Source organism: Muscardinus avellanarius, assembly GCF_963383645.1.
Source record: "Muscardinus avellanarius genome assembly, chromosome: 4".
Lineage (NCBI taxonomy): Eukaryota > Metazoa > Chordata > Mammalia > Rodentia > Gliridae > Muscardinus > Muscardinus avellanarius.
This window is the reverse complement of record NC_137789.1, coordinates 142,612,625-142,631,316: the sequence shown is the minus strand read 5'-3', so window position 1 is coordinate 142,631,316 and position 18,692 is coordinate 142,612,625. Positions and strand designations below refer to the sequence as shown.

The window sequence follows — 18,692 nt, the reverse complement described above, 5'->3', positions numbered from 1 at the left end:
ACAGCAGGAATCTGACATTGAAGAAATATGGGCCCATCTTAAGAGAGCTAACCTAAGAATAATTGGAATAGAGGAGGGAAAAGAAAGTGATACCAAAGGGATCAACAATCTCTTCAAGGAAGTAATAGCAGAAAATTTTCCAAATATAGAGCAAGAGGTTGATACACAGATCCAGGAAACTTATAGAACTCCCTTTAGACAGGATCCGAGAAGAGGATCCCCACGCCATATAATTGTCAAAATGACCAATGTGGAAGCCAAGCAGAGAATCTTAAAGGCAACAAAAACAAAGGGCCAAGTGACATTCAGAGGCAAACCAATTAGAATCACTCCAGACTTCCCAAACCAAGTCATGAGAGCCAGAAGGGCTTGGAGTAACATATTCCAAACTCTGAAAGAAAACAACTTCCAGCCAAAAATTTCCTATCCAGCAAAACTTTCTATCAAATTAGATGGAGAAATAAGAAGCTTCCATGACAAACAGAAACTGAAGGAATTTATGTCTTCAAAACCAGCACTAGAGAAAATACTCAAAGAGATTAACTACAAAGAAGAAATAGGTAACACTCACCAGAACCAGAGAAACAAGAGTTTCCATCCAACAGACAACTAAGATTGGTTATCTGTGGAGATTCATTATTTATGTTAGTCTTTTACCTATCTCTAAATTGTATTGTTTGCCTTTATTGTTGTTAATTTTTAGGATTTCTAGTTGGAATATTAATATACCTTCAGATATAGCATTTGGAAATATTTTATCCAATTCTATTAGTAACTTTTAACTCTGTTTACATTGTCTTTGGATATACAATATTTTCTTTTATTTTTTAGGGAGTTTGTATATTCTTCTGTTGCCTGTGCCATTGAAATCATATCCAAGAAATCACTGCCAATTTCAATGTTGTGAGGTTTTATGACCCAGATTTTCTCCTAAAAGTTTATAGTCTTAAGATTTATATTTAGGTCTTTTATCTAGTTTGAGTTAATACTTGTATGTGGGATTAGGTAAGGGTCCAATTTTATTCTTTTCCATGTAATTATTATGTTTCAACAATATTTAGTTAAAAGATTATTATTTCCACCACCAAATCTTCGTGGAAACCTTGTCAAAAATAACTTGACAATATAGGGAAGAAGTTAGCTCTAGGCTTGTATTTAACTCCAATGGTCTATATATCTGCCTTTAGAACAGTACTACACTGTTTCAATTATTGTAGCTTTATATGGTTTGAAATCAGAAAATATACATCTTCTATCTTTGTTTTTGCTTCGAGATTGTTTTGGGTATCTAGAGTCCATATTCCATATTAGGATAGATTTTTTTCTGAAAAATAAATATATGATAGTTTCACCTAAAAAAAAGAAAAAAATATTCTCTGGTAAGAAAGAAAGCAAAAAGAAATATTGAAATGTTATCTTTAAGTCATCAAAAGCTTGGTATCAGACAAATGAAACTGTTATGTGAGATTATCATTTTTAATTTTGGATAAATTGCTATAATACTAGATGTCAACCACTAAGCCAAGCATGGGAAGGAGGGATGGGGAGAGAATGGGGTGGGGATCGGGTGGGGGCTGACTGGGCAATGTGTGCATGTATGTCTACAAAAGTTTGTATCCCACTATGATATATGAATACAGTGCACCAATAAAATAAAATTAAAAAAAAAAAGAAAAAAAATAAATAAGTTTTACAGAATGTATATAATTCTTGTGTATGTGTGATACTGGGGATTGAACCCAGGAGCATTCTACCTCTGAGCTACATCTCCACCCCTATTTTATTTTTCATTGGAAACAGTCTCAATCAGTTGCCGAGGGCCTCCTAAATTGCCGAGGCTGGACTTGAACCTGCATTCCTGTTGAAGCGCTTTAAATACTGGATTAACAGTTATGTGCCACCATGTTTGATTTATATTCTTAAAGTTCAATAATTCTAACTCCCACAAGTCAATAATGTCTTCTAGTATACTGCAACTGATTAGGTAATATGTCACTAAAAAAACAAGATCCATTTAATCTGCCAAAATGTTTCTATCCCAATATAAAATGGACCTGTTTGATACTTTCTGGCAATATAAATGACTAACGTCAATAAACTAAGTCAACTGACATGTATTTGCACACATATACACAAATGTATTTTATATGTTGATAAAGACAAAAAGACAGTAAAGTCTACTTTTACTTCAGCTTAACAATTAGAATCAAAAAACCAACTTCATATTTAAAGGGAACAGACTCAGAGAAAAATTTCTATGAAAAAGGACATACAATTGTTTTACCTTTCCTTGTTTAACAATATAGTACGGATTGCTTCGAGAGAAACCAGCACTTTCAAGGAGGTTCATTACATCATTTTTCCTGTTGGTAAACAATCAAATTATATTCAGATAATTTTAAAGCACCAAACAATATGAAAAGAATAAGCAGTCTAGTTCCTAGGTTAAATAGCATTAGGAAGTACAAACTAGACATTAAACTACCTGCTATATCACCCTTAAGCAAACTTTTTTCTTGCAGTACTGGGAATGGAACCCAGGGACATTCTAACTCTGAGTTACACTCCCAGCCCTATTTTTTATTCTTTATTTTGAAACAGGATGTCACTAAGTTGTGAAGGGCCTCACTAAGTTGCTGAGGCTGGCCGCAAACCTGTGATCCTCCTGTCTCAGCCTCCCAAGTACTAACATACAAGCATGCGCCCCCACGTCTGGCTTGCAGCAAACCTTCTGATTCTCATGTTCATACTCTACGTATTTGTTGACCACGAGGCAAGTTAAAGAATACTATTATTCTTTTGTAAAGAAAAATGCTGCCAGGCGTGGTGGCGCACGCTTGTAATCCCCGCGCTTGGGAGGCAGAGACAGGAGGATCGCGCAGGTTCGAAGCCAGCCGCATGCGCTGGCTTAGGAGACCCTGTTTCCAAAAATGAAAATGTAAAAATAGGTCTGGGAGTGTAGCCCGGAGGTAGAAGGGCTTCCAGGAACCCCGGTACCACCAAAAAAAAAAAAAAGGAAAAAAAAAGAAAAATGCTTACGTGACCATCTTCTTGTCTAAGAAATACTGGTCTTTTTTGGCACCAATAACCCTTCGAAGTGAAACTTCCTCTTTATCAATCTAAGAAAAAGTGTATAAGCCCAAAATTAATTTAATAGTAAAGTAGAAAACTTCTTAGATAAGGTCATTTTAAAGTCCCTGACTATGACTACTTATCTTAAAATTTTATCTCACTAAAGATTATGAATACTCAAACACTTTTTTCACAATAACTTACACAATCCCATTTGCTGTTTATCAGAATGTTCAATGCAATTTAAAAACAAAAATCAGTAAGTGAACTATAATTACACATTATAAACTAAATTATGAAAACCTAAGTAGAGCTATAATTGTTTTAAAGTATGAAAAATTAGCCACATCAATGAAATTCTTAACATTACTAAAGAGTAACAGTTACTTACGGGTAATCGGTTATCTGAATTGTCAAAAATAATTTCAACAAAAGCAGAAATAACACGAGGACCAGTACCCTCCTGAAAATGAGAAAAATGAGAAAACTGTCATGTAAGTAGTATTTTCATATTCTTTAAACATTTTTTAAAGTCAGGGACATGGTAACAAACCTGATTCAAAAGAGAAAAATTTCTATCAGACTAGTCAGTATATATATCCTTTTTGCCAAAACAGCAGAGACACTGTTATCAGAATAATAAAACTTCTCAAACCATTTTTATTTTTTGCAGGTCTGAGGATGAAACCCAGGGGCATTCAACCTCTGAGCTATACCCCCTGCCCTGTTCTTTATTCTTTATTTTGAAACAGGGTCTCACTAAGTTACAGAGTGCCCCTCACTAAGTAGCTGAGGCTGTCCGTGAAGCACAATCCTCGTCTCAGCCTCCCAAATGCTGGGATTACAAGCGTGCGCCACCAGGCCCTACCAAACCATTTTTTATTATGAATAAAGTATAAGAATTATCCAAACAATATCAATTCTATGTAGTTTTAAATGTTACAGAAATATACATATTTAACCCATGTCACATTTAGACCAATCTATGACCCTACGTATGAGGAAGGTCCAGATAATTTTCAGTTTTTATTTATTTATTTTTTGTGGTACTGGGGATGGAACCTCTGAGCTACACCCACAGCCCTATTATTTATTAATTTTTTTTGTGTGTGTGTGTGGTACTGAGGGTGCAACCCAGGGGCTTTTCTACCTCTGGACTATACCCCCAGACCTGTTTTATACTTCATTTGAAAACAGGGTCTAAGTTGCCGAGAGCCTCACTAGGTAGATGAGGCTGGCTTCAAACCTGTGCAATTCTCCTGTCTCAGCCTCCCAAGAGCTAGGATTACAAGTGTGCACCACCAAGTCCAGCTCTTTATTTTGAAACAGGGTCTCACTGAGTTGCAGAGGGCCTTACTAAGTAGCCGAGGCTGTCTACAAACCACAATCCTCCTGTCTCAGTCTCCCTCCTGAATGCTGGGATTACAAGCGTGCGCCATCTTCAGTTTTTAACTCTTAATTTCCAGTTTTTAGAAACTATATCAATAAATAATGATTTAATACAACAAAAAAGTACCTAATAATGATACCTTATTAATGATTTGAATATCAATTTGAAAACCCTAAAATTTTTTCTGTACGGTAGTGGTTCTCATTACCGTGCTTATAAATGCAAAAGAAAAAAAAAAGGTTAAACAAAGAAAGTTCCTATTTGTGAGAAGCACTGATCAAGACATACTGAGGAAACGGTGCAGTGGCGCATACCTGTAATCTCAGTACAGGAGGATGACAGGTTCAATTCCAGTCTAAGTTGTAAAGGGCTTCACTAAGTAGCTGAGGCTGGTCGCGAACCTGTGATCCTCTTGTCTCACCCTCCAAAGTACTAGGATTATGAGCATGCACCACCATGCCTGGCTTATTACAGCCTTTTATAAAATGTATCCTAATGAAATATACTAACAACTTGCATTACTATTTGAAATCTTTTTCACATTGAAAAATGATGTTGCTATCTAAGTGCAAATATAGGTTTTATTTATGATTATGGTACTGGGAATTGAACCCAAGAACACTACCACAGAGCTACCCCTCCAGCCTTTTTTTTATTTCGACAAAGAGTTTCACTAGCTAGCACCTCAAACTTGTGAACCTTCTGTCTCGGCCTCCCAAGTACTGAGATTACAACAAATTTTGCTTAGTTTGCAATGGTTGTTTCTCTGTGCCCCAATTAATTTCCAGTTCTGTAGCTTACCTAACCCCCAACCTGAAGACTCATTATTCTCAGCAAACCTTACGTCACATTCTTATAAAAATTTATATGGAAGGCATCCATCTATTGGCAAATCCTACAATTTTTTTCTAGCAAGTATATAAAAATTAGGCCTTTTTCTGACACTGATATGGTAAATTTCACAGCAGAAATTCCAGAGCACTTAAAAGAGACTGTGCCAGGCATGGCGGCACATGCCTGTAATCTCAGTACTTGGGAGGTGGAGGCAGGAGCCGCCTAGGTTCAAGGCCAGTACACGGTCGTTTAGAAAGACCCTACTTCAATAAAGTCCTTTTTAAAAGGACTGGGGTATAACTCAGTGGTAGAGCACCTGTGGGTTTAATCCCCAGTATTCTCCTCCTCACCCCCCCCACACACACAATAAAAAAAATGTCACATTCAGAAAGGATCTAAAACTTAAACAATTCTGGGTGTGGTGGCACACGCCTGTAATCCCAGTACTTGGGAGGGTTAGAAAGGAGGATCACAGTTCAAAATCAGCCTCAGTAACTAGTGAGGCTCTCAGCAACTTAGCAAGACCCTGTTTACAAATAAAAAATAAAATAAAATAGGTCTGAGGGTATAGCTCAGATGTAGAAGGCCCTTGGGTTCCACCCTCAGTACCACATACAAAACAAATTACTGACAATGTACTTTTTAAAAATTTAAAAATATACAATATAGAGCAAGGCATGGGTGTGCATGCTTATAATCCCAGCATTTGGGAGGCTGAGACAGGAGGATCGTGGTTCTCAGAGAGGCTCCCAAGTACTGAGAGCTACTACTCAGTGAGACCCTGTTTCAAAATAAAGAATAAAAAATAGTGCCGGAATGTAGCTCAGAGGTAGAATGCCCCCCTGGGTGGTTCAATCCCCAGTAAAACACACACACACACGCACGCACGCACGCACGCACGCACACACGCACGCACAGAATATATATAATATAGGCCAGGTGTGGTGGCACATGAGAAGCTGAGACTGGAAGATCAAAGGTTTGAGGCAGGCCTCAGCAATTTAATGAAACCGTCAGCAATTCAGAGATACTGTTTCAAAATAAAAATAAAATAGGGCAGGGAATTTGGGTCTGAGGTAGAGCATCTCTGGTTTCAATCCCCAGTACCACCAAAAAGTATGTGCGTGCATACGTGCATATTAGCATACGTCGTGCGTGTGTGTGTGTGTGTGTGTGTGTGTGTGTGTGTGTGTGTCTCTTAAAAGTAGTCTCACTTACATGCAACAAAGCCAACCGCTGTTCCGGACGAAGATGACTAAATTCATCGCTGAGAACAAACTGAATTGCTAGAAATACAAAAAATAATTATTAATACAGTCTAAAAGAGACGAATGATTTATTCATAAGTTCTCATGCCTTAATACAGTATGTCAGGTGACAAGCATTGCAGATAAAATGAATTACTTGTTTCAAACAGAAAAAATGATTGCACAAAATTTGCTTACATATTAGGCAGGAAATGATATGACAAAAATATTAAATTTTAAATGAAATATGAGGTAAGAAAATAGAGAAAAGACTAAAGTACAAAATTATCCCTCTTGATAAAGCATACCCTAACTGGTTTGGTTACCATTATATGTGTGAACAAGAACAACGCCATAAGATTATAATAGATATAATCCTACTGCCTAGTGACATGAGAGTGGATGTACTGTAATATAACAGATTTCTCAAAACTAAGGAAATACAAGAAAATGTTTCAGATTCCCAATTCTACTGCACTGCTTGTACTACCCTTACCTTCTGTAAGGAGCCACACCTACCTTCCTCATCAGAGTACCTACCTGGCCCATCTCACCCAAGATTTTACTCAGCTGTCCCTGTCTGCGTGTACCCAGGAGACCACTGACATTCTGTGGGGTGGGGAGCGAGGGGGGAGGAGGAAGCACTCATGCATTAATGCGTATGCTTGGGATGGAGACTGGCTTTCTTAATCACCTGGGTAAAGGGGTGGGATTCAAACTGCCTCCATTCCCCCTGGATTCTGAAATACACACTAACTCTCCCCCCTTCAAATTATAATCACAATAGGGTATACCTGGACAGGTACCCTTCAGATCTGTATGTGCAGAACGTACAGAACCTTTATATCAATAAACCTCTTTTTTTCTCAGACTATCCAACTAAGGAGTTCAAAATTTTTTGGACCTACTTGTTGTACAGTCTAATGCCATTAAAAAAAAAAAAAATTCGCGCTGGGCGTGGTGGCGCACGCTTGTAATCCCCGCACTTGGGAGGCGGAGACAGGAGGATCGCGCAGGTTCGAAGCCAGCAGCACTGGCTTTAAGAGACCCTGTTTCCAAAAATAAAAATTTGGTCTGGGAGTGTAGCCCGGAGGTAGAAGGGCTTCCAGGAACCCCAGTACCACAAAAAAAAAAAAAAAAAAAAAATATTCCCTCAAAGGATTTGTTAACAAGAGGCACTACAGACATTTTATCTTTAAAAAGAATACTCAAAGCTCTATTTACTGACAACAGTTTTGAGTTGCAAGTTTTTATATCATTCTGCCCTTCATAAAAATGATTGGTTTAGAAAATATTTTATAAAAGGTGAAAGGGAAGACAAATTTTCTAAAACAGTATTAACAATGATTCTACTTTCATTCATATTATATCATTTAATATTCAATACCCAACTATGATAAACATCTCCATTTTTACAGAAAAAAGAATAATTTGAAAATTTAATTGCTAAGTCTCACATAGCTAATTACTCACTTGGTATAGAGTAGAACCCAAACCCTTCCCTTTAAGCCCTCTGAATAGCAACCCTGTATAAAGTATTTATTGGGATTCATGAAGACATAGTTTGCAAAAACCAATGATTTTAATAAATTATCTTAAGATACTTAAATGTTAATATAACTAGAATTCAAAACATAATGCTTACCATAAAAAAAGTTACTTTTTCCAGATCCATTTCTGCCCACTATAAAATTTCAAAAAGAACAAGTCATTTTAAAGTCATTTTATGCAAAAACCAGTAACATTAAAACTGTCAAATGCACAAAAAAATTAAATTCAATTCTCTAACACATCTTAATATTTGAAATTCAATATAACTGAAATGAACAAAAGGAACCAATAAATAAAACAGTTGTGATCACCAAATGAGAGTGACTTTTTTAAAAACTTCCAATAATGGGTGGGTTTTTTGTTTTTTTGTTTTTTTTTTACTGCAACTTGAACTCGGGGCATTCTACCTCTGAGCTATTACCCCAGCCCTATTTTTTTATTCTTTATTTTGAAACAGGGTCTTAGCAAATTGCAGAGGGCCTCACTAAGTGGCTGAGGTTGGCCACGAATTCATGATCTTCCTGACTCAGGCTTCCAAGTACTGGGATTTTAAGTGTGTGCCACCAGGTCCAGTAGAGTGTTTTTTAAAAGATACTTAATTACTGATTCTTTCCTAATAACTTTAAGTGAATGGGAATAACTAAATATACCTGTCATTCATAATTTAAAATCAATAGGTATATAATTTCATTTTAATATATTTGATATATAAATATATATATAGTTTAATATTTAATATTAATATTTGATATATACTATTTTTTAAATTTAAAGATTCATATATTTCTAACTTTTTTTTTTTGGTGGTGGTGGTACTGGGGATGGAACCCAGGGGCCTTCTACCTCTGGGTTTCACTCCCAGACCTATTTTATATTTTATTTGGAAACAGGGTCTCTTAAGCCAGCCTCCGAAGCGCGGGGATTACAAGCGTGCGCCACCACGCCCGGCTTATTTCTATCATTTAAAAATATTTAATCATTTAAAATTTCAGCCAGGTGTGATGGTACATGCTTCTAATCCCTGTACTTGGGAGGCTGAGACAGGAGGATCATGGGTTCGCTGTCCACTATACAGGCTGCCTTCTGCAATTTAGTGAGACCTTGTTTCAAAAGAAAGAATAAAAAAATAGGGCTGGGGGTGTAGTTTGAATGTAGAATGTTCCTAGGTTCCATCCCCAGTATCCCCTCCACACAAACCTCTGCTTTTACTAGGATATCAGAAAAACATTAAGATCTACAAGATCTTAAAAACATTGGATCTACAAGAGACAATTATTTCCAAACTTCATAATAGCCCCCGGGCCCCCACCCTATCTACACAGCTTGAGAATCTCTAACTGTGGGAATTGAGGCCATCTCTACAGGAATCCAAGTGATCATGCCATGGTTGTCTTTTTTTTTTTTTTGCGGATCTGGGGATGGAACCCAGGGGCATTTGACCTCCGAACTACACCCTCTGCCTTAATTTTTATTCTTTATTTTGAAACAGGGTCTCACTAAGTTGCAGAGGGCCTCACTAAGTAGCTGAGGCTGGCTGCGAACCGCGATCCTCCAGTCTCAGCCTCCGGAATGCTGGGATTCTCTGTCTTTTTTATAAAGCTGTACCCAGCTTTTCCTTCATTATTGCTTTCAGACTGCCCCTTCCTGTTTTCTAGGAAACCAGAGCTAATATAAGAATGGGTTATCATTAATGACTATCTGAGCCAGGCATGGTGACACATACTTGTAATTCTAATACTTAGGAGACAGACAGAAGGATCACAGGTTTCAAAGCCAGCTTCAGCAATTTAGCGAGGCTCTCAGCAACCTAGTGAGACCCTGTTTCTAAGTAAGAAATAAAATTGTGCTGGGAGTATAGCTTGGAGGTAGAATGCCTCTGGGTTCAATTCCCAGTACAAAAAAAAAAAAAAAAAAAAAATTATGTGGCCAGGCATGACAAACCAAGGCTAATACAAGGATAGATTATCATTAAGAATGATTATCTGGCCAGTAATCCCAGTACCCAGGAGGCTAAGACAGGAGAATGGCAGGCTGAAGGATAGCCTCAGCAATGCAGAAAAGACTTTCAGCAACCTAGCAAGACTCTGTTTCAAACCAAATATAAAAAATGGGCTGAGGGTATAGCTAGAAGGTACAGTGCCTCTGGGTCTGATCCTCAGTACCCCCAGACCTCCTCCCCACCACACACACATACACACTGATTATCTGGAGGGCATAGTGGTGCATGCCTATAATCCCAGCAACTCGGGAAGCTAAGGAAGGGGAATTACAAGTTCCAGGCCAGTCTGAGCAACAAAGGGAGACTCTCTTAAAATTGAAAAAGGGCTCAGGATGCAGCTCAGTGGTGGAGTACCTGCCTAACACGTGCAAGGCCCTTGATTCAATCCCTAATACTAGGAGGAAAAATGATTATCAGTGAATAGAATTACAATTATCTTTTTTTTTCTGTTTTCTTATCATATCCTGCATCAACATGCATTTTGTTAAAAGGCTAGAGGAAATACAACCCTAAAAAAGGTATATGTAGGCATCCCTCATATCCTTAGGAGACTGATTCCAGGACAACCCTCCCTTCTCTAGCCATGGCCATCAAAATCCAAGGATGCTTGCTGTAATCCCAGTACATGGGAGGCTAAAACAGGAAGATTGCAGGTTCAAGGCCAGCCTCAACAACTTAGTGAGACTGTTACAAAATAAAAAATGAAATAGGGCTGAGAGTATAACTCAGAGACAGAACACCCCTGATCCCTGATTTCAATTCCCAGTACCAAAAAAAAAAAAAAAAATCAACCCAAGGATGTTCACGTCCTTTATATAAAATGACATAGTATTTGTAGATAACCTACCCTCTAGATTACTCTTAACACCTAATACAACTGGTTAAATAAGAGACTGCTAAAACAATCCTTTTGTTGTAACCTCTGCCAGTAAATGCTAGGTAAGTAGCTCTTACATTGTATTGTTCAGAACATAATGACAAGAAAACAAACTCTGTACATGTTCAGCAGAGACGCAATTTTTTTCTTCTAATATTTTCAGCTGGCAGTATTTCAGTATTTTTTTCTTCTAGTATTTTCATATTTTTAGATAAATCTGAGGACTGGCAACAGGCAGGGAGGTCAGCTGTTTTTGGTACATATATCAAACATTCAATTATTAGCACAAGAGATATTTGCTTTTGAATACTGATTTTTTTTTTAAGGGAAAAGGTACTAGACAATCAAAGTTGTATGCTTTCACCAGATATTTTTAAAGCCAATATCACTAAATATTACTTTTTGTCTTTCTCACATTAAGGTACCTGGTTTAGTGTGTGTGTGTGTGTGTGTGTGTGTGTGTGTGTGTGTGTGTGTGTAGAGATTAAACCTATGTATGAAATATATTTCCACATAAAAATGGTACACAAGTGTTCATTGCATTTTATCTGTAATAGGCAAAAGAATGGAAAAGGTCATGTTTGTATTCACCAACTGAATAAACAAATAATGGAATATCCACACCATGAATTTTTTTTTTTTTTTTTTTTGGTACTGGGGATTAACACAGGGAATTCTACCTGAGCTACACCCTCAATCCTATTTTATTTTTATTTTGAAACAAGGTCTTGCTAGGTTGATAAGTGTCACTACTTGCTGAGGCTGTCCTCGAACCTGTGATACTCCTGTCTCAGCCTCCCAAATACTGGGATTACAGGCACATAATCACCACATGTGGGGTTTCACTTGCATTTTGATACGGGTGCTGATTTTCATCAGAGTCTTTAGAAATGAAGAAAAATAATTACTAGCCTTATATTACTTGAATTTATAAGCTAAACTATCTTCAGTTTATAAATGATCTTTAAAATGACTAATATTATCTGAAATCACTGCATTACATATAAATAAGGTCTATCAAATATCTTTGTTTTTAACTGTTATTGGTGGCTGTTTTGCTACTTTGGTTGCAACTTTAGGATTAACAGTCAATTTTACAAAGGAGAACTAAGAATTTTTGTTGTTGTTGTTTTGTGGTGCTCCAGATCATACCTAGAGGCATTCTACTTCTGAGCTACATCCCTAGACCTACTTTTTTTTTTTTTTTTTTTAAGTTGGCTAAGTTGCTGAGATCTTCGCTAAGTTGCTACGGCTGGCTTTGAACCTGCAATCCTCCTGTCTTAGCCTCACAAGTACTGGGATTACAGATGTGCGTCACCATGCCTGACCTTTCTTTTACCTAAAACCTAAGGTGATTTTATTGGTTAGATGAAGTCCTGGGTTCAATCCCTAGCACTGGCAAACAAACAACAAAAAGTATGATTCTCTTTCTCTCTCTCTTTTTTTTTTTTGCGGGTTTAGGGATAGAACCCTGGGGCATTCGACCTCCGAGATACACCCTCTGCTCTGTTTTCTATTCTTTATTTTGAAACAGGATCTCACTAAGTAGCTGAGGCTGTCCACAAACCGCGATCCTCCAGTCTCAGCCTCCTGACTGAGATGACATCCCTGGCTGGGATGACAAGCGCGCACTACCACGCCCGGCTGGAAAGAATGATTTTCTTAATGGCCTTCTGCAAATAGCATTCAGTGTGTGTGTGTGTGGGTCTGGGGCTAGAACCCAGAGGCATTTGACCTCCAAGCTACACCCCCTGCCCAATTTTTTTTATTTTTTTTATTTTTTATTTGAAACAGGGTCTCACTGAGTTGCGAAGGGCCTCACTAAGTAGATGAGGCTATCCGTGAACCGCGATCCTCCGGTATCGGTCTCAGTCTCAGCCTCCCGAATGCTGGGATTACAAGCATGCGCCACCATGCCCGAGCCCTTTACTAATTTTTTACACAAATCTCACCTGTGCTATGAACTGAACTGTGTTCCACTAAAATTCATGCTACACCCTAAACCCCAATGTGACAGTATTTGGGTATGGAGGCCTTTGGGTGATAATTAGGGTTAGATGAGGTCATGAGGGTGGGGGCCATTGAATACACAACATCAGTTGTCTACACGCCAGGAAGAAGCCATTGCCAGAACCCATCACATTGATACCATAAGCAGGGACTTACAGCCTCCGAACTGAGAAAATAAATCTGCTGCTTAAGCTACCACTCGATGGTATTTTGTTATGGCTGTCATAACTAATATACCTTCTAATGAGCACACTGTCTAGCAGAACTGTGTCAATAGTCTAACTTCCTGGTGTCTGGAACACTCATTTCATCTACCTTTTAAAAACTCAGGTGGGAGCCAGGCATGATGGCACACACTTGTAATCCCAGCATTTGAAAGGCTGAGACAGGAGGATTGTGGTTAACTGACAGCCTCAGCTTCTTAGCAAGGCCCTTTGCAACTCAGTGAGACCGTTTCAAAATAAAGAATAAAAAATAGGGCCGGGAGTGTAGCTTGGAGGTAGAATGTCTCTGGGTTCCAATACCTCCCCAGCCAAAAAGTTCAGCTGGGTGTGGTGGTGGCACACACTTGAAATCCTAGTACTTGGGAAGGTGACACAGGAAGATGGCAGGTTCGAGACAGCTTTAACAAATGGTGAAAATCTCATCAACCTAGTGAGATCCTGTTTCCTGTTTTATTAAGAAATAAAACTGGGCTGGGGTATAGCTCAAGGATAGAATGCCTCAGGGTTCAATCCTCAGTACCACCAAATAAATTATTTAATATTCAACAAAATACCAGACAATATTTTGTTAGCTATAACAGCAAAATAATCTGTAACAACTAGGCCGGCCATGTGGTGCACACCTGTAATCCCAGTGTTTAGGAGGCTGAGACTGGAGGATCACAGGTTTAAGGACAGCCTCAGCAAGTAATGAGGATCTCATCTAGCAAGACCCTGTTTCAAAATAAAAATGAAATGAGGGCAGGGGGCATAGCTCCGAGGCAGACTGGGTTACACACACACACATACTATCTATTAACAACTAAATAGTTAATGACGATCATAATTAGCTCTTTTTAGCCAGGCGCGGTGGCACGCTTGTAATCCCCCTGCTTGGGAGGTGGAGACCGGAGGATCGTGCTGGTTCGAAGCCAGCCTCACTGACTTAAGAGACCCCGTTTCCAAATAAAAATATAAAAAATAGGTCTGGAAGTGTAGCCTGGTGGTAGAAGGGTTTCCAGGAATCCCAGTACCACCCCCCCCAAAAAAATTAGCTCTTTTTTCTCAGACATATACTTTCTCATTTAATTTTCCCAACAGCAGTATGAATAAGGTACTTCTACTTCGTGTTTTTTTTCTTTCTTTTTGGTGTGTATATGGGTGGTACTGGGGATAGAACCCAGGAGCATTTATCTCTGAGCTATAACCCTAGCCCAATTTTTTTTTTTTTGGAAACAGGGTCTCTCTAGGTTGATGAGGAATCTCAATACTTGCTGAAGCTGTACACAAATATGTGATCCTCCTGTCTCAGCCTCCCAAGTACTGGGATTATAGCCTTGAGCCACCATGCCCAGAAGGTATCTCTTTTATTTACTTACTTATTTATTTAATTAATTTGGGGGAACAGCAGGAATTGAACCCAAGGGCATTCTACCTCAGAGCTCCACCCCTAGCCCTATTTTGTATGCATTATTTTGAAACAAGGTCTCATTAAGGAGGGCCTAACTAAGTAGCTGAGGCTGGCAGCCAACCTCCAGTTTCAGCCTCCAAAGTACTGGGATTACAAGGGTGTGCCACCACGCCCAGCTTTTTTTTTAATGATATGTTACTGGGGATGGAATCCAGGAGCCTTCCACCTCCAGGCTACACCCCAAGATGCACGTTATTTTTTATTTAAAAACATGGCCTCAGCTGGTCGTGGTGGCACACGCTTGTAATCCCCGTGCTTGGGAGGTGGAGAAAGGAGGATCGCGCAAGTTTGAAGCAAGTTCGAAGTCAGCCGCACAGGCTTAAGAGACCCTGTTTCCAAATAAAAATATAAAATAGGTCTGGGAGTGTAGCCCGAAAGTAGAAGGGCTTCCAGGAACCCCAGTACCACCCAAAAAATAATAAATAAACAAACAAACAAACAAATAAAACACAAGGTCTCAGCCAGGTGTGGTGGCGCACGCTTGTAATTCCAGCACTTGGGAAACTGAGACAGGAGAATCGCACAGGTTCGAAGCCAGCCTCAGCTACTTAGTGAGGCTCTCAGCAACCTAGCAAGACCCTGTTTCCAAATAAAATATAAAATAGGTCTGAGAGTATAGCCTGGAGTGTAGAAAGCCTCTGGGTTCCACCCCCATTACCACCAAAACACACACACACACAGTCTAAGTTGCTGAGGCTGGCTTGACAACCTGCAATCCTCTTGTCTCAGCCCCCCATGTACTGGCATTACAAATATGTACCACCAAACCTGGTTCTATCTTCACTTTATGAGAAAACTGAACCTTCTTTTTTTTTTATGTGTGGTACTGGGCATGAATCCCAAAGGCCTTCTACCCTTCTACATCTGGGCTATTTTTTTTTTTTTTTTTTTTTACCCCCAGACCTATTTAATTTTTTTATTTGGAAACAGGGACTCAGTAAGTTGCTGAGTCTCATTAAGTTGCTGAGGCTGGCTTTGAACCTGTGGTCCTCCTGTCTCAGCCTCCCAAGCACGGGGATTACAAGCATGCGCCACCATGCCCAGCTAAACTGAACATTCTCAAACAAATACTGTTAAAGGAGAGAATATGCCAGAAATGACATGTGAAACATATTTTGTTATGCTCCAAGGTTTACAGAGTCTTTGGCATTGACAGGACAAAAACACAACAAAAACCAGAGAACGATTTAATTTATGAATAAAAATTTATTTCTAAAATAAGGCAACTGTGAGCACTTGAACTAGGATGCGATATATCAATAACATAGCTCAATTGCTAAATTGTTTCCTCCACTATAGGCTTAAAGCTATTAAAACACTCTCACACATACAAAGAGAAGTCAAGTACAAGTGATTTTTTTTTCAACAGTGCCCAGGAGCCAGGCATGTGCCACATTTGTAATCCCAGTACTTGGGAGGTTGAGACAGAAGGATAGCAGGTTCACTGGCCAACCTCAACTACTTAGTGAGGCCCCTCACGACTTAATGAGACACTGTTTCAAAATGAAGAATAAAGAATAAGGCTGGGGAAGTAGCTTAGAAGTAGAATGCCCCTGGGTTCAATCTCCAATACTGCAAAACAAAAACAAAAACAGTGCCCAGGAATCAAACCCAGGACCTCCCACATGAGGCTATACCACTGAACTATACCTCTAGTCCTCAAATGAGTAACTTATGATTCATTTAACAAAACACTTCAGTTTATAAAATAATTCAGCAGTACAGACAAAAGATAAAAATAACTTAATAGAGAAATACATATATAAATTTACTTAACATCCAAATACAATTCATGCCTTTTTAATGCTAAATAGATGAACAGGATATATACACACATAAATATGTATATCTATTTATGTATACATATGCGTAAAAACTAAGAACACTTACCAATAACATTATGTTTTGAACTGAAGGGGTCTACAATTGTTTGATCTCTATAACTTCGAAAACCCTGGATAATCACCTAATAAGAGAGACATTTTTAAGAACATACAAAAAGAACTGACATCTTTTGCATTTCTTCCTTTTGTTATTACTTAATGCATGATAGAAGACGTTCAATTTCATGTAAAATAGTCACTTGAGAACATAAAGGCTAAAAATCTCCTAAAAACCGTCTTTTTGTCCGAAACCTCTGCCAGTTAACAGGAACACTAAACACTGCACAGCACTATAGTAAAAGAATTCAAGGCAGGCAGCGAGGTCCCAAGCTTTCCGAGACTGCCAGACCACCGACTACTCCTTTCAGACACTAAGCCAAACAAGAGTCAGTATTTCAAAGGTCAAGCGCTTGGAGTCCGACAAATCCAAGAGGAAAACTGGCCTCAAAGGATGCGAGCGGGCTCATCTCTGCGGGGGCCGCGGCGCGGGAAAACCATTTTGACAGAAGTAAACAATTGCCGGAGGCGGCGGCGCCACAGTCCCCGCGGATCCCAGGTCAATGCAGGCGGGAAGAACCCGCGCGGACGTCGGGGCCCGAGCCCCCAGGGCGCCCGGGACCCCGCCTTTCCGCAGGCCCGCACCCGGCGGCCCGCCGCCCGCTCTGCCAGCCCGCCTTCCCGCCCTCCGCCCGCCTGCAGCCCGCGCCCGCCCGAGGGGCCCGCGGCCCGGCCCACCCCGCCCCGAGAGGGGGAGGCCGCGGGGCTCGCCGCGACGCCCGCCGCGAGGAGCGCTCGCAGCCGCCCGCCGCGAGGGGCGCGGAGGCCTCACCTGCTTGATGTACATGGCTGCACGCCCCCCGCCGGGGACAGGGTCGCCCCCCGGAGCAGCAACCACTGGGCCGCAGGGGCAGGCGAGGCGCCGACGAGACCCCTCCCCCAAAGCGCCGCTCGCTCCCCTCCAGCCAAACAAGATGGCGGCGCCCGCGGAGGCGGAGCCCGCGCCTCGGACCGAACCATTCTGCAAGCGCGGGGGGAGCCAGGAGCGAGCCTGCGCCGTGTGCTGTCGGAAAGCCGGCCTCCTCCGGCCTACTCGGGTGGCTCTTACTTAATTATTTAGTTGGAAGCTGAGTGGTTTCTGGGAGTTCGTTGAAACCTTGGTTCCGAGAAGCCTTGAACGCCTACTAGGCCTGTGTCCCCTCCCCATGCTCAGATAATGGTCGCGCCCGCGAGGGGGGAAATGGTTGGGCGCCAAAGCCAGGCGTGAGATTCTGAGGGCCAATAGCAGAGCGGGCCGAGGCCCACGTGATCCCGGGCTGTTTAAAACAGCGGACGCGGCTGCCCGCGCCTGTCCTCCAACCTATGGGATCCTGGCGGCGGCTGGAGTCCAGCTTGCGGGACCCCTGTACCTCCATTCTGCTCTCCGGCCCCTGAACTTTTGCTCTCTTAGAACTCCTCCCACTGTTTCTGAGTTGCCCACTCGCTGGACTGCCCCCCCAAGGCGGCTGGCAGATGCTGGAAATTTTGTTTCAGTGATGTGATACTATCTCGGAAACTATTACTGCTCTGCGGTGTTCTAAATCTACGAAGACCTATGCAATAGCAACACGTAGATGAGGGTAAACGTTACTTTTAAAAGAAAAATAGCCTGAAAGATACTAGTGGCAACCCTAGATGAGGTTTTCATCTAAACGTATCTGATGCCTATCTGTCTTGGTAGAAAAGCGCTACTAGTTCAGAAATTGGATCTCAGAAACAGGAGGAGGGAATGGGGTGGGAATTGGGGAGGGGCTAAAGGAGTGATGTGTGCATTTATGCCTTTGCCATCTTCTACTCTTAAGATCATGACTGAAACAACACCAATAAAATTGGATCTCTGGAGGGCTCTAAAATTACTTGGAAAGAACAAAAACTACCCAAATTGGTCCTGGCCGCCCATCCTGCTGCCTGAGGCAACTCTGGCCCCCATTTTTTCCAGCTTGAACTTAATATCCTACAAATTCCGTTCTCTTAAACTAACGATTTTTCCCCCTCTACTGGAGATTGGACCAAGAGCCTTCTACCTCAGCTACACCCCCAGCCTTTTTAATTTTTTATTTTGAAACAGGGTCTCACTAAATTTCTAGATCTAGCTTTGAACCTGCCTTCCTTTACCAGG

The 18,692-nt window shown here is 40.5% G+C and overlaps 1 protein-coding gene across 1 annotated transcript in view; it reads right to left on the bottom strand.

The window, feature by feature from the left end:
• SMC3 (structural maintenance of chromosomes 3) overlaps positions 1 to 17,381 on the bottom strand; it is a gene marked incomplete at both ends in the record, with an annotated part of 44,173 nt that extends 26,792 nt beyond the window's left edge. The window contains 7 exons of the mRNA XM_080694096.1: positions 2,285 to 2,363; positions 3,040 to 3,119; positions 3,464 to 3,535; positions 6,515 to 6,582; positions 8,189 to 8,227; positions 16,545 to 16,620; positions 17,367 to 17,381. Coding sequence (XP_080550222.1) covers positions 2,285 to 2,363; positions 3,040 to 3,119; positions 3,464 to 3,535; positions 6,515 to 6,582; positions 8,189 to 8,227; positions 16,545 to 16,620; positions 17,367 to 17,381 — 429 coding nt within the window. The remainder of the gene's footprint in view (positions 1 to 2,284; positions 2,364 to 3,039; positions 3,120 to 3,463; positions 3,536 to 6,514; positions 6,583 to 8,188; positions 8,228 to 16,544; positions 16,621 to 17,366) is intronic.
• Positions 17,382 to 18,692: the final 1,311 nt, after the last annotated feature.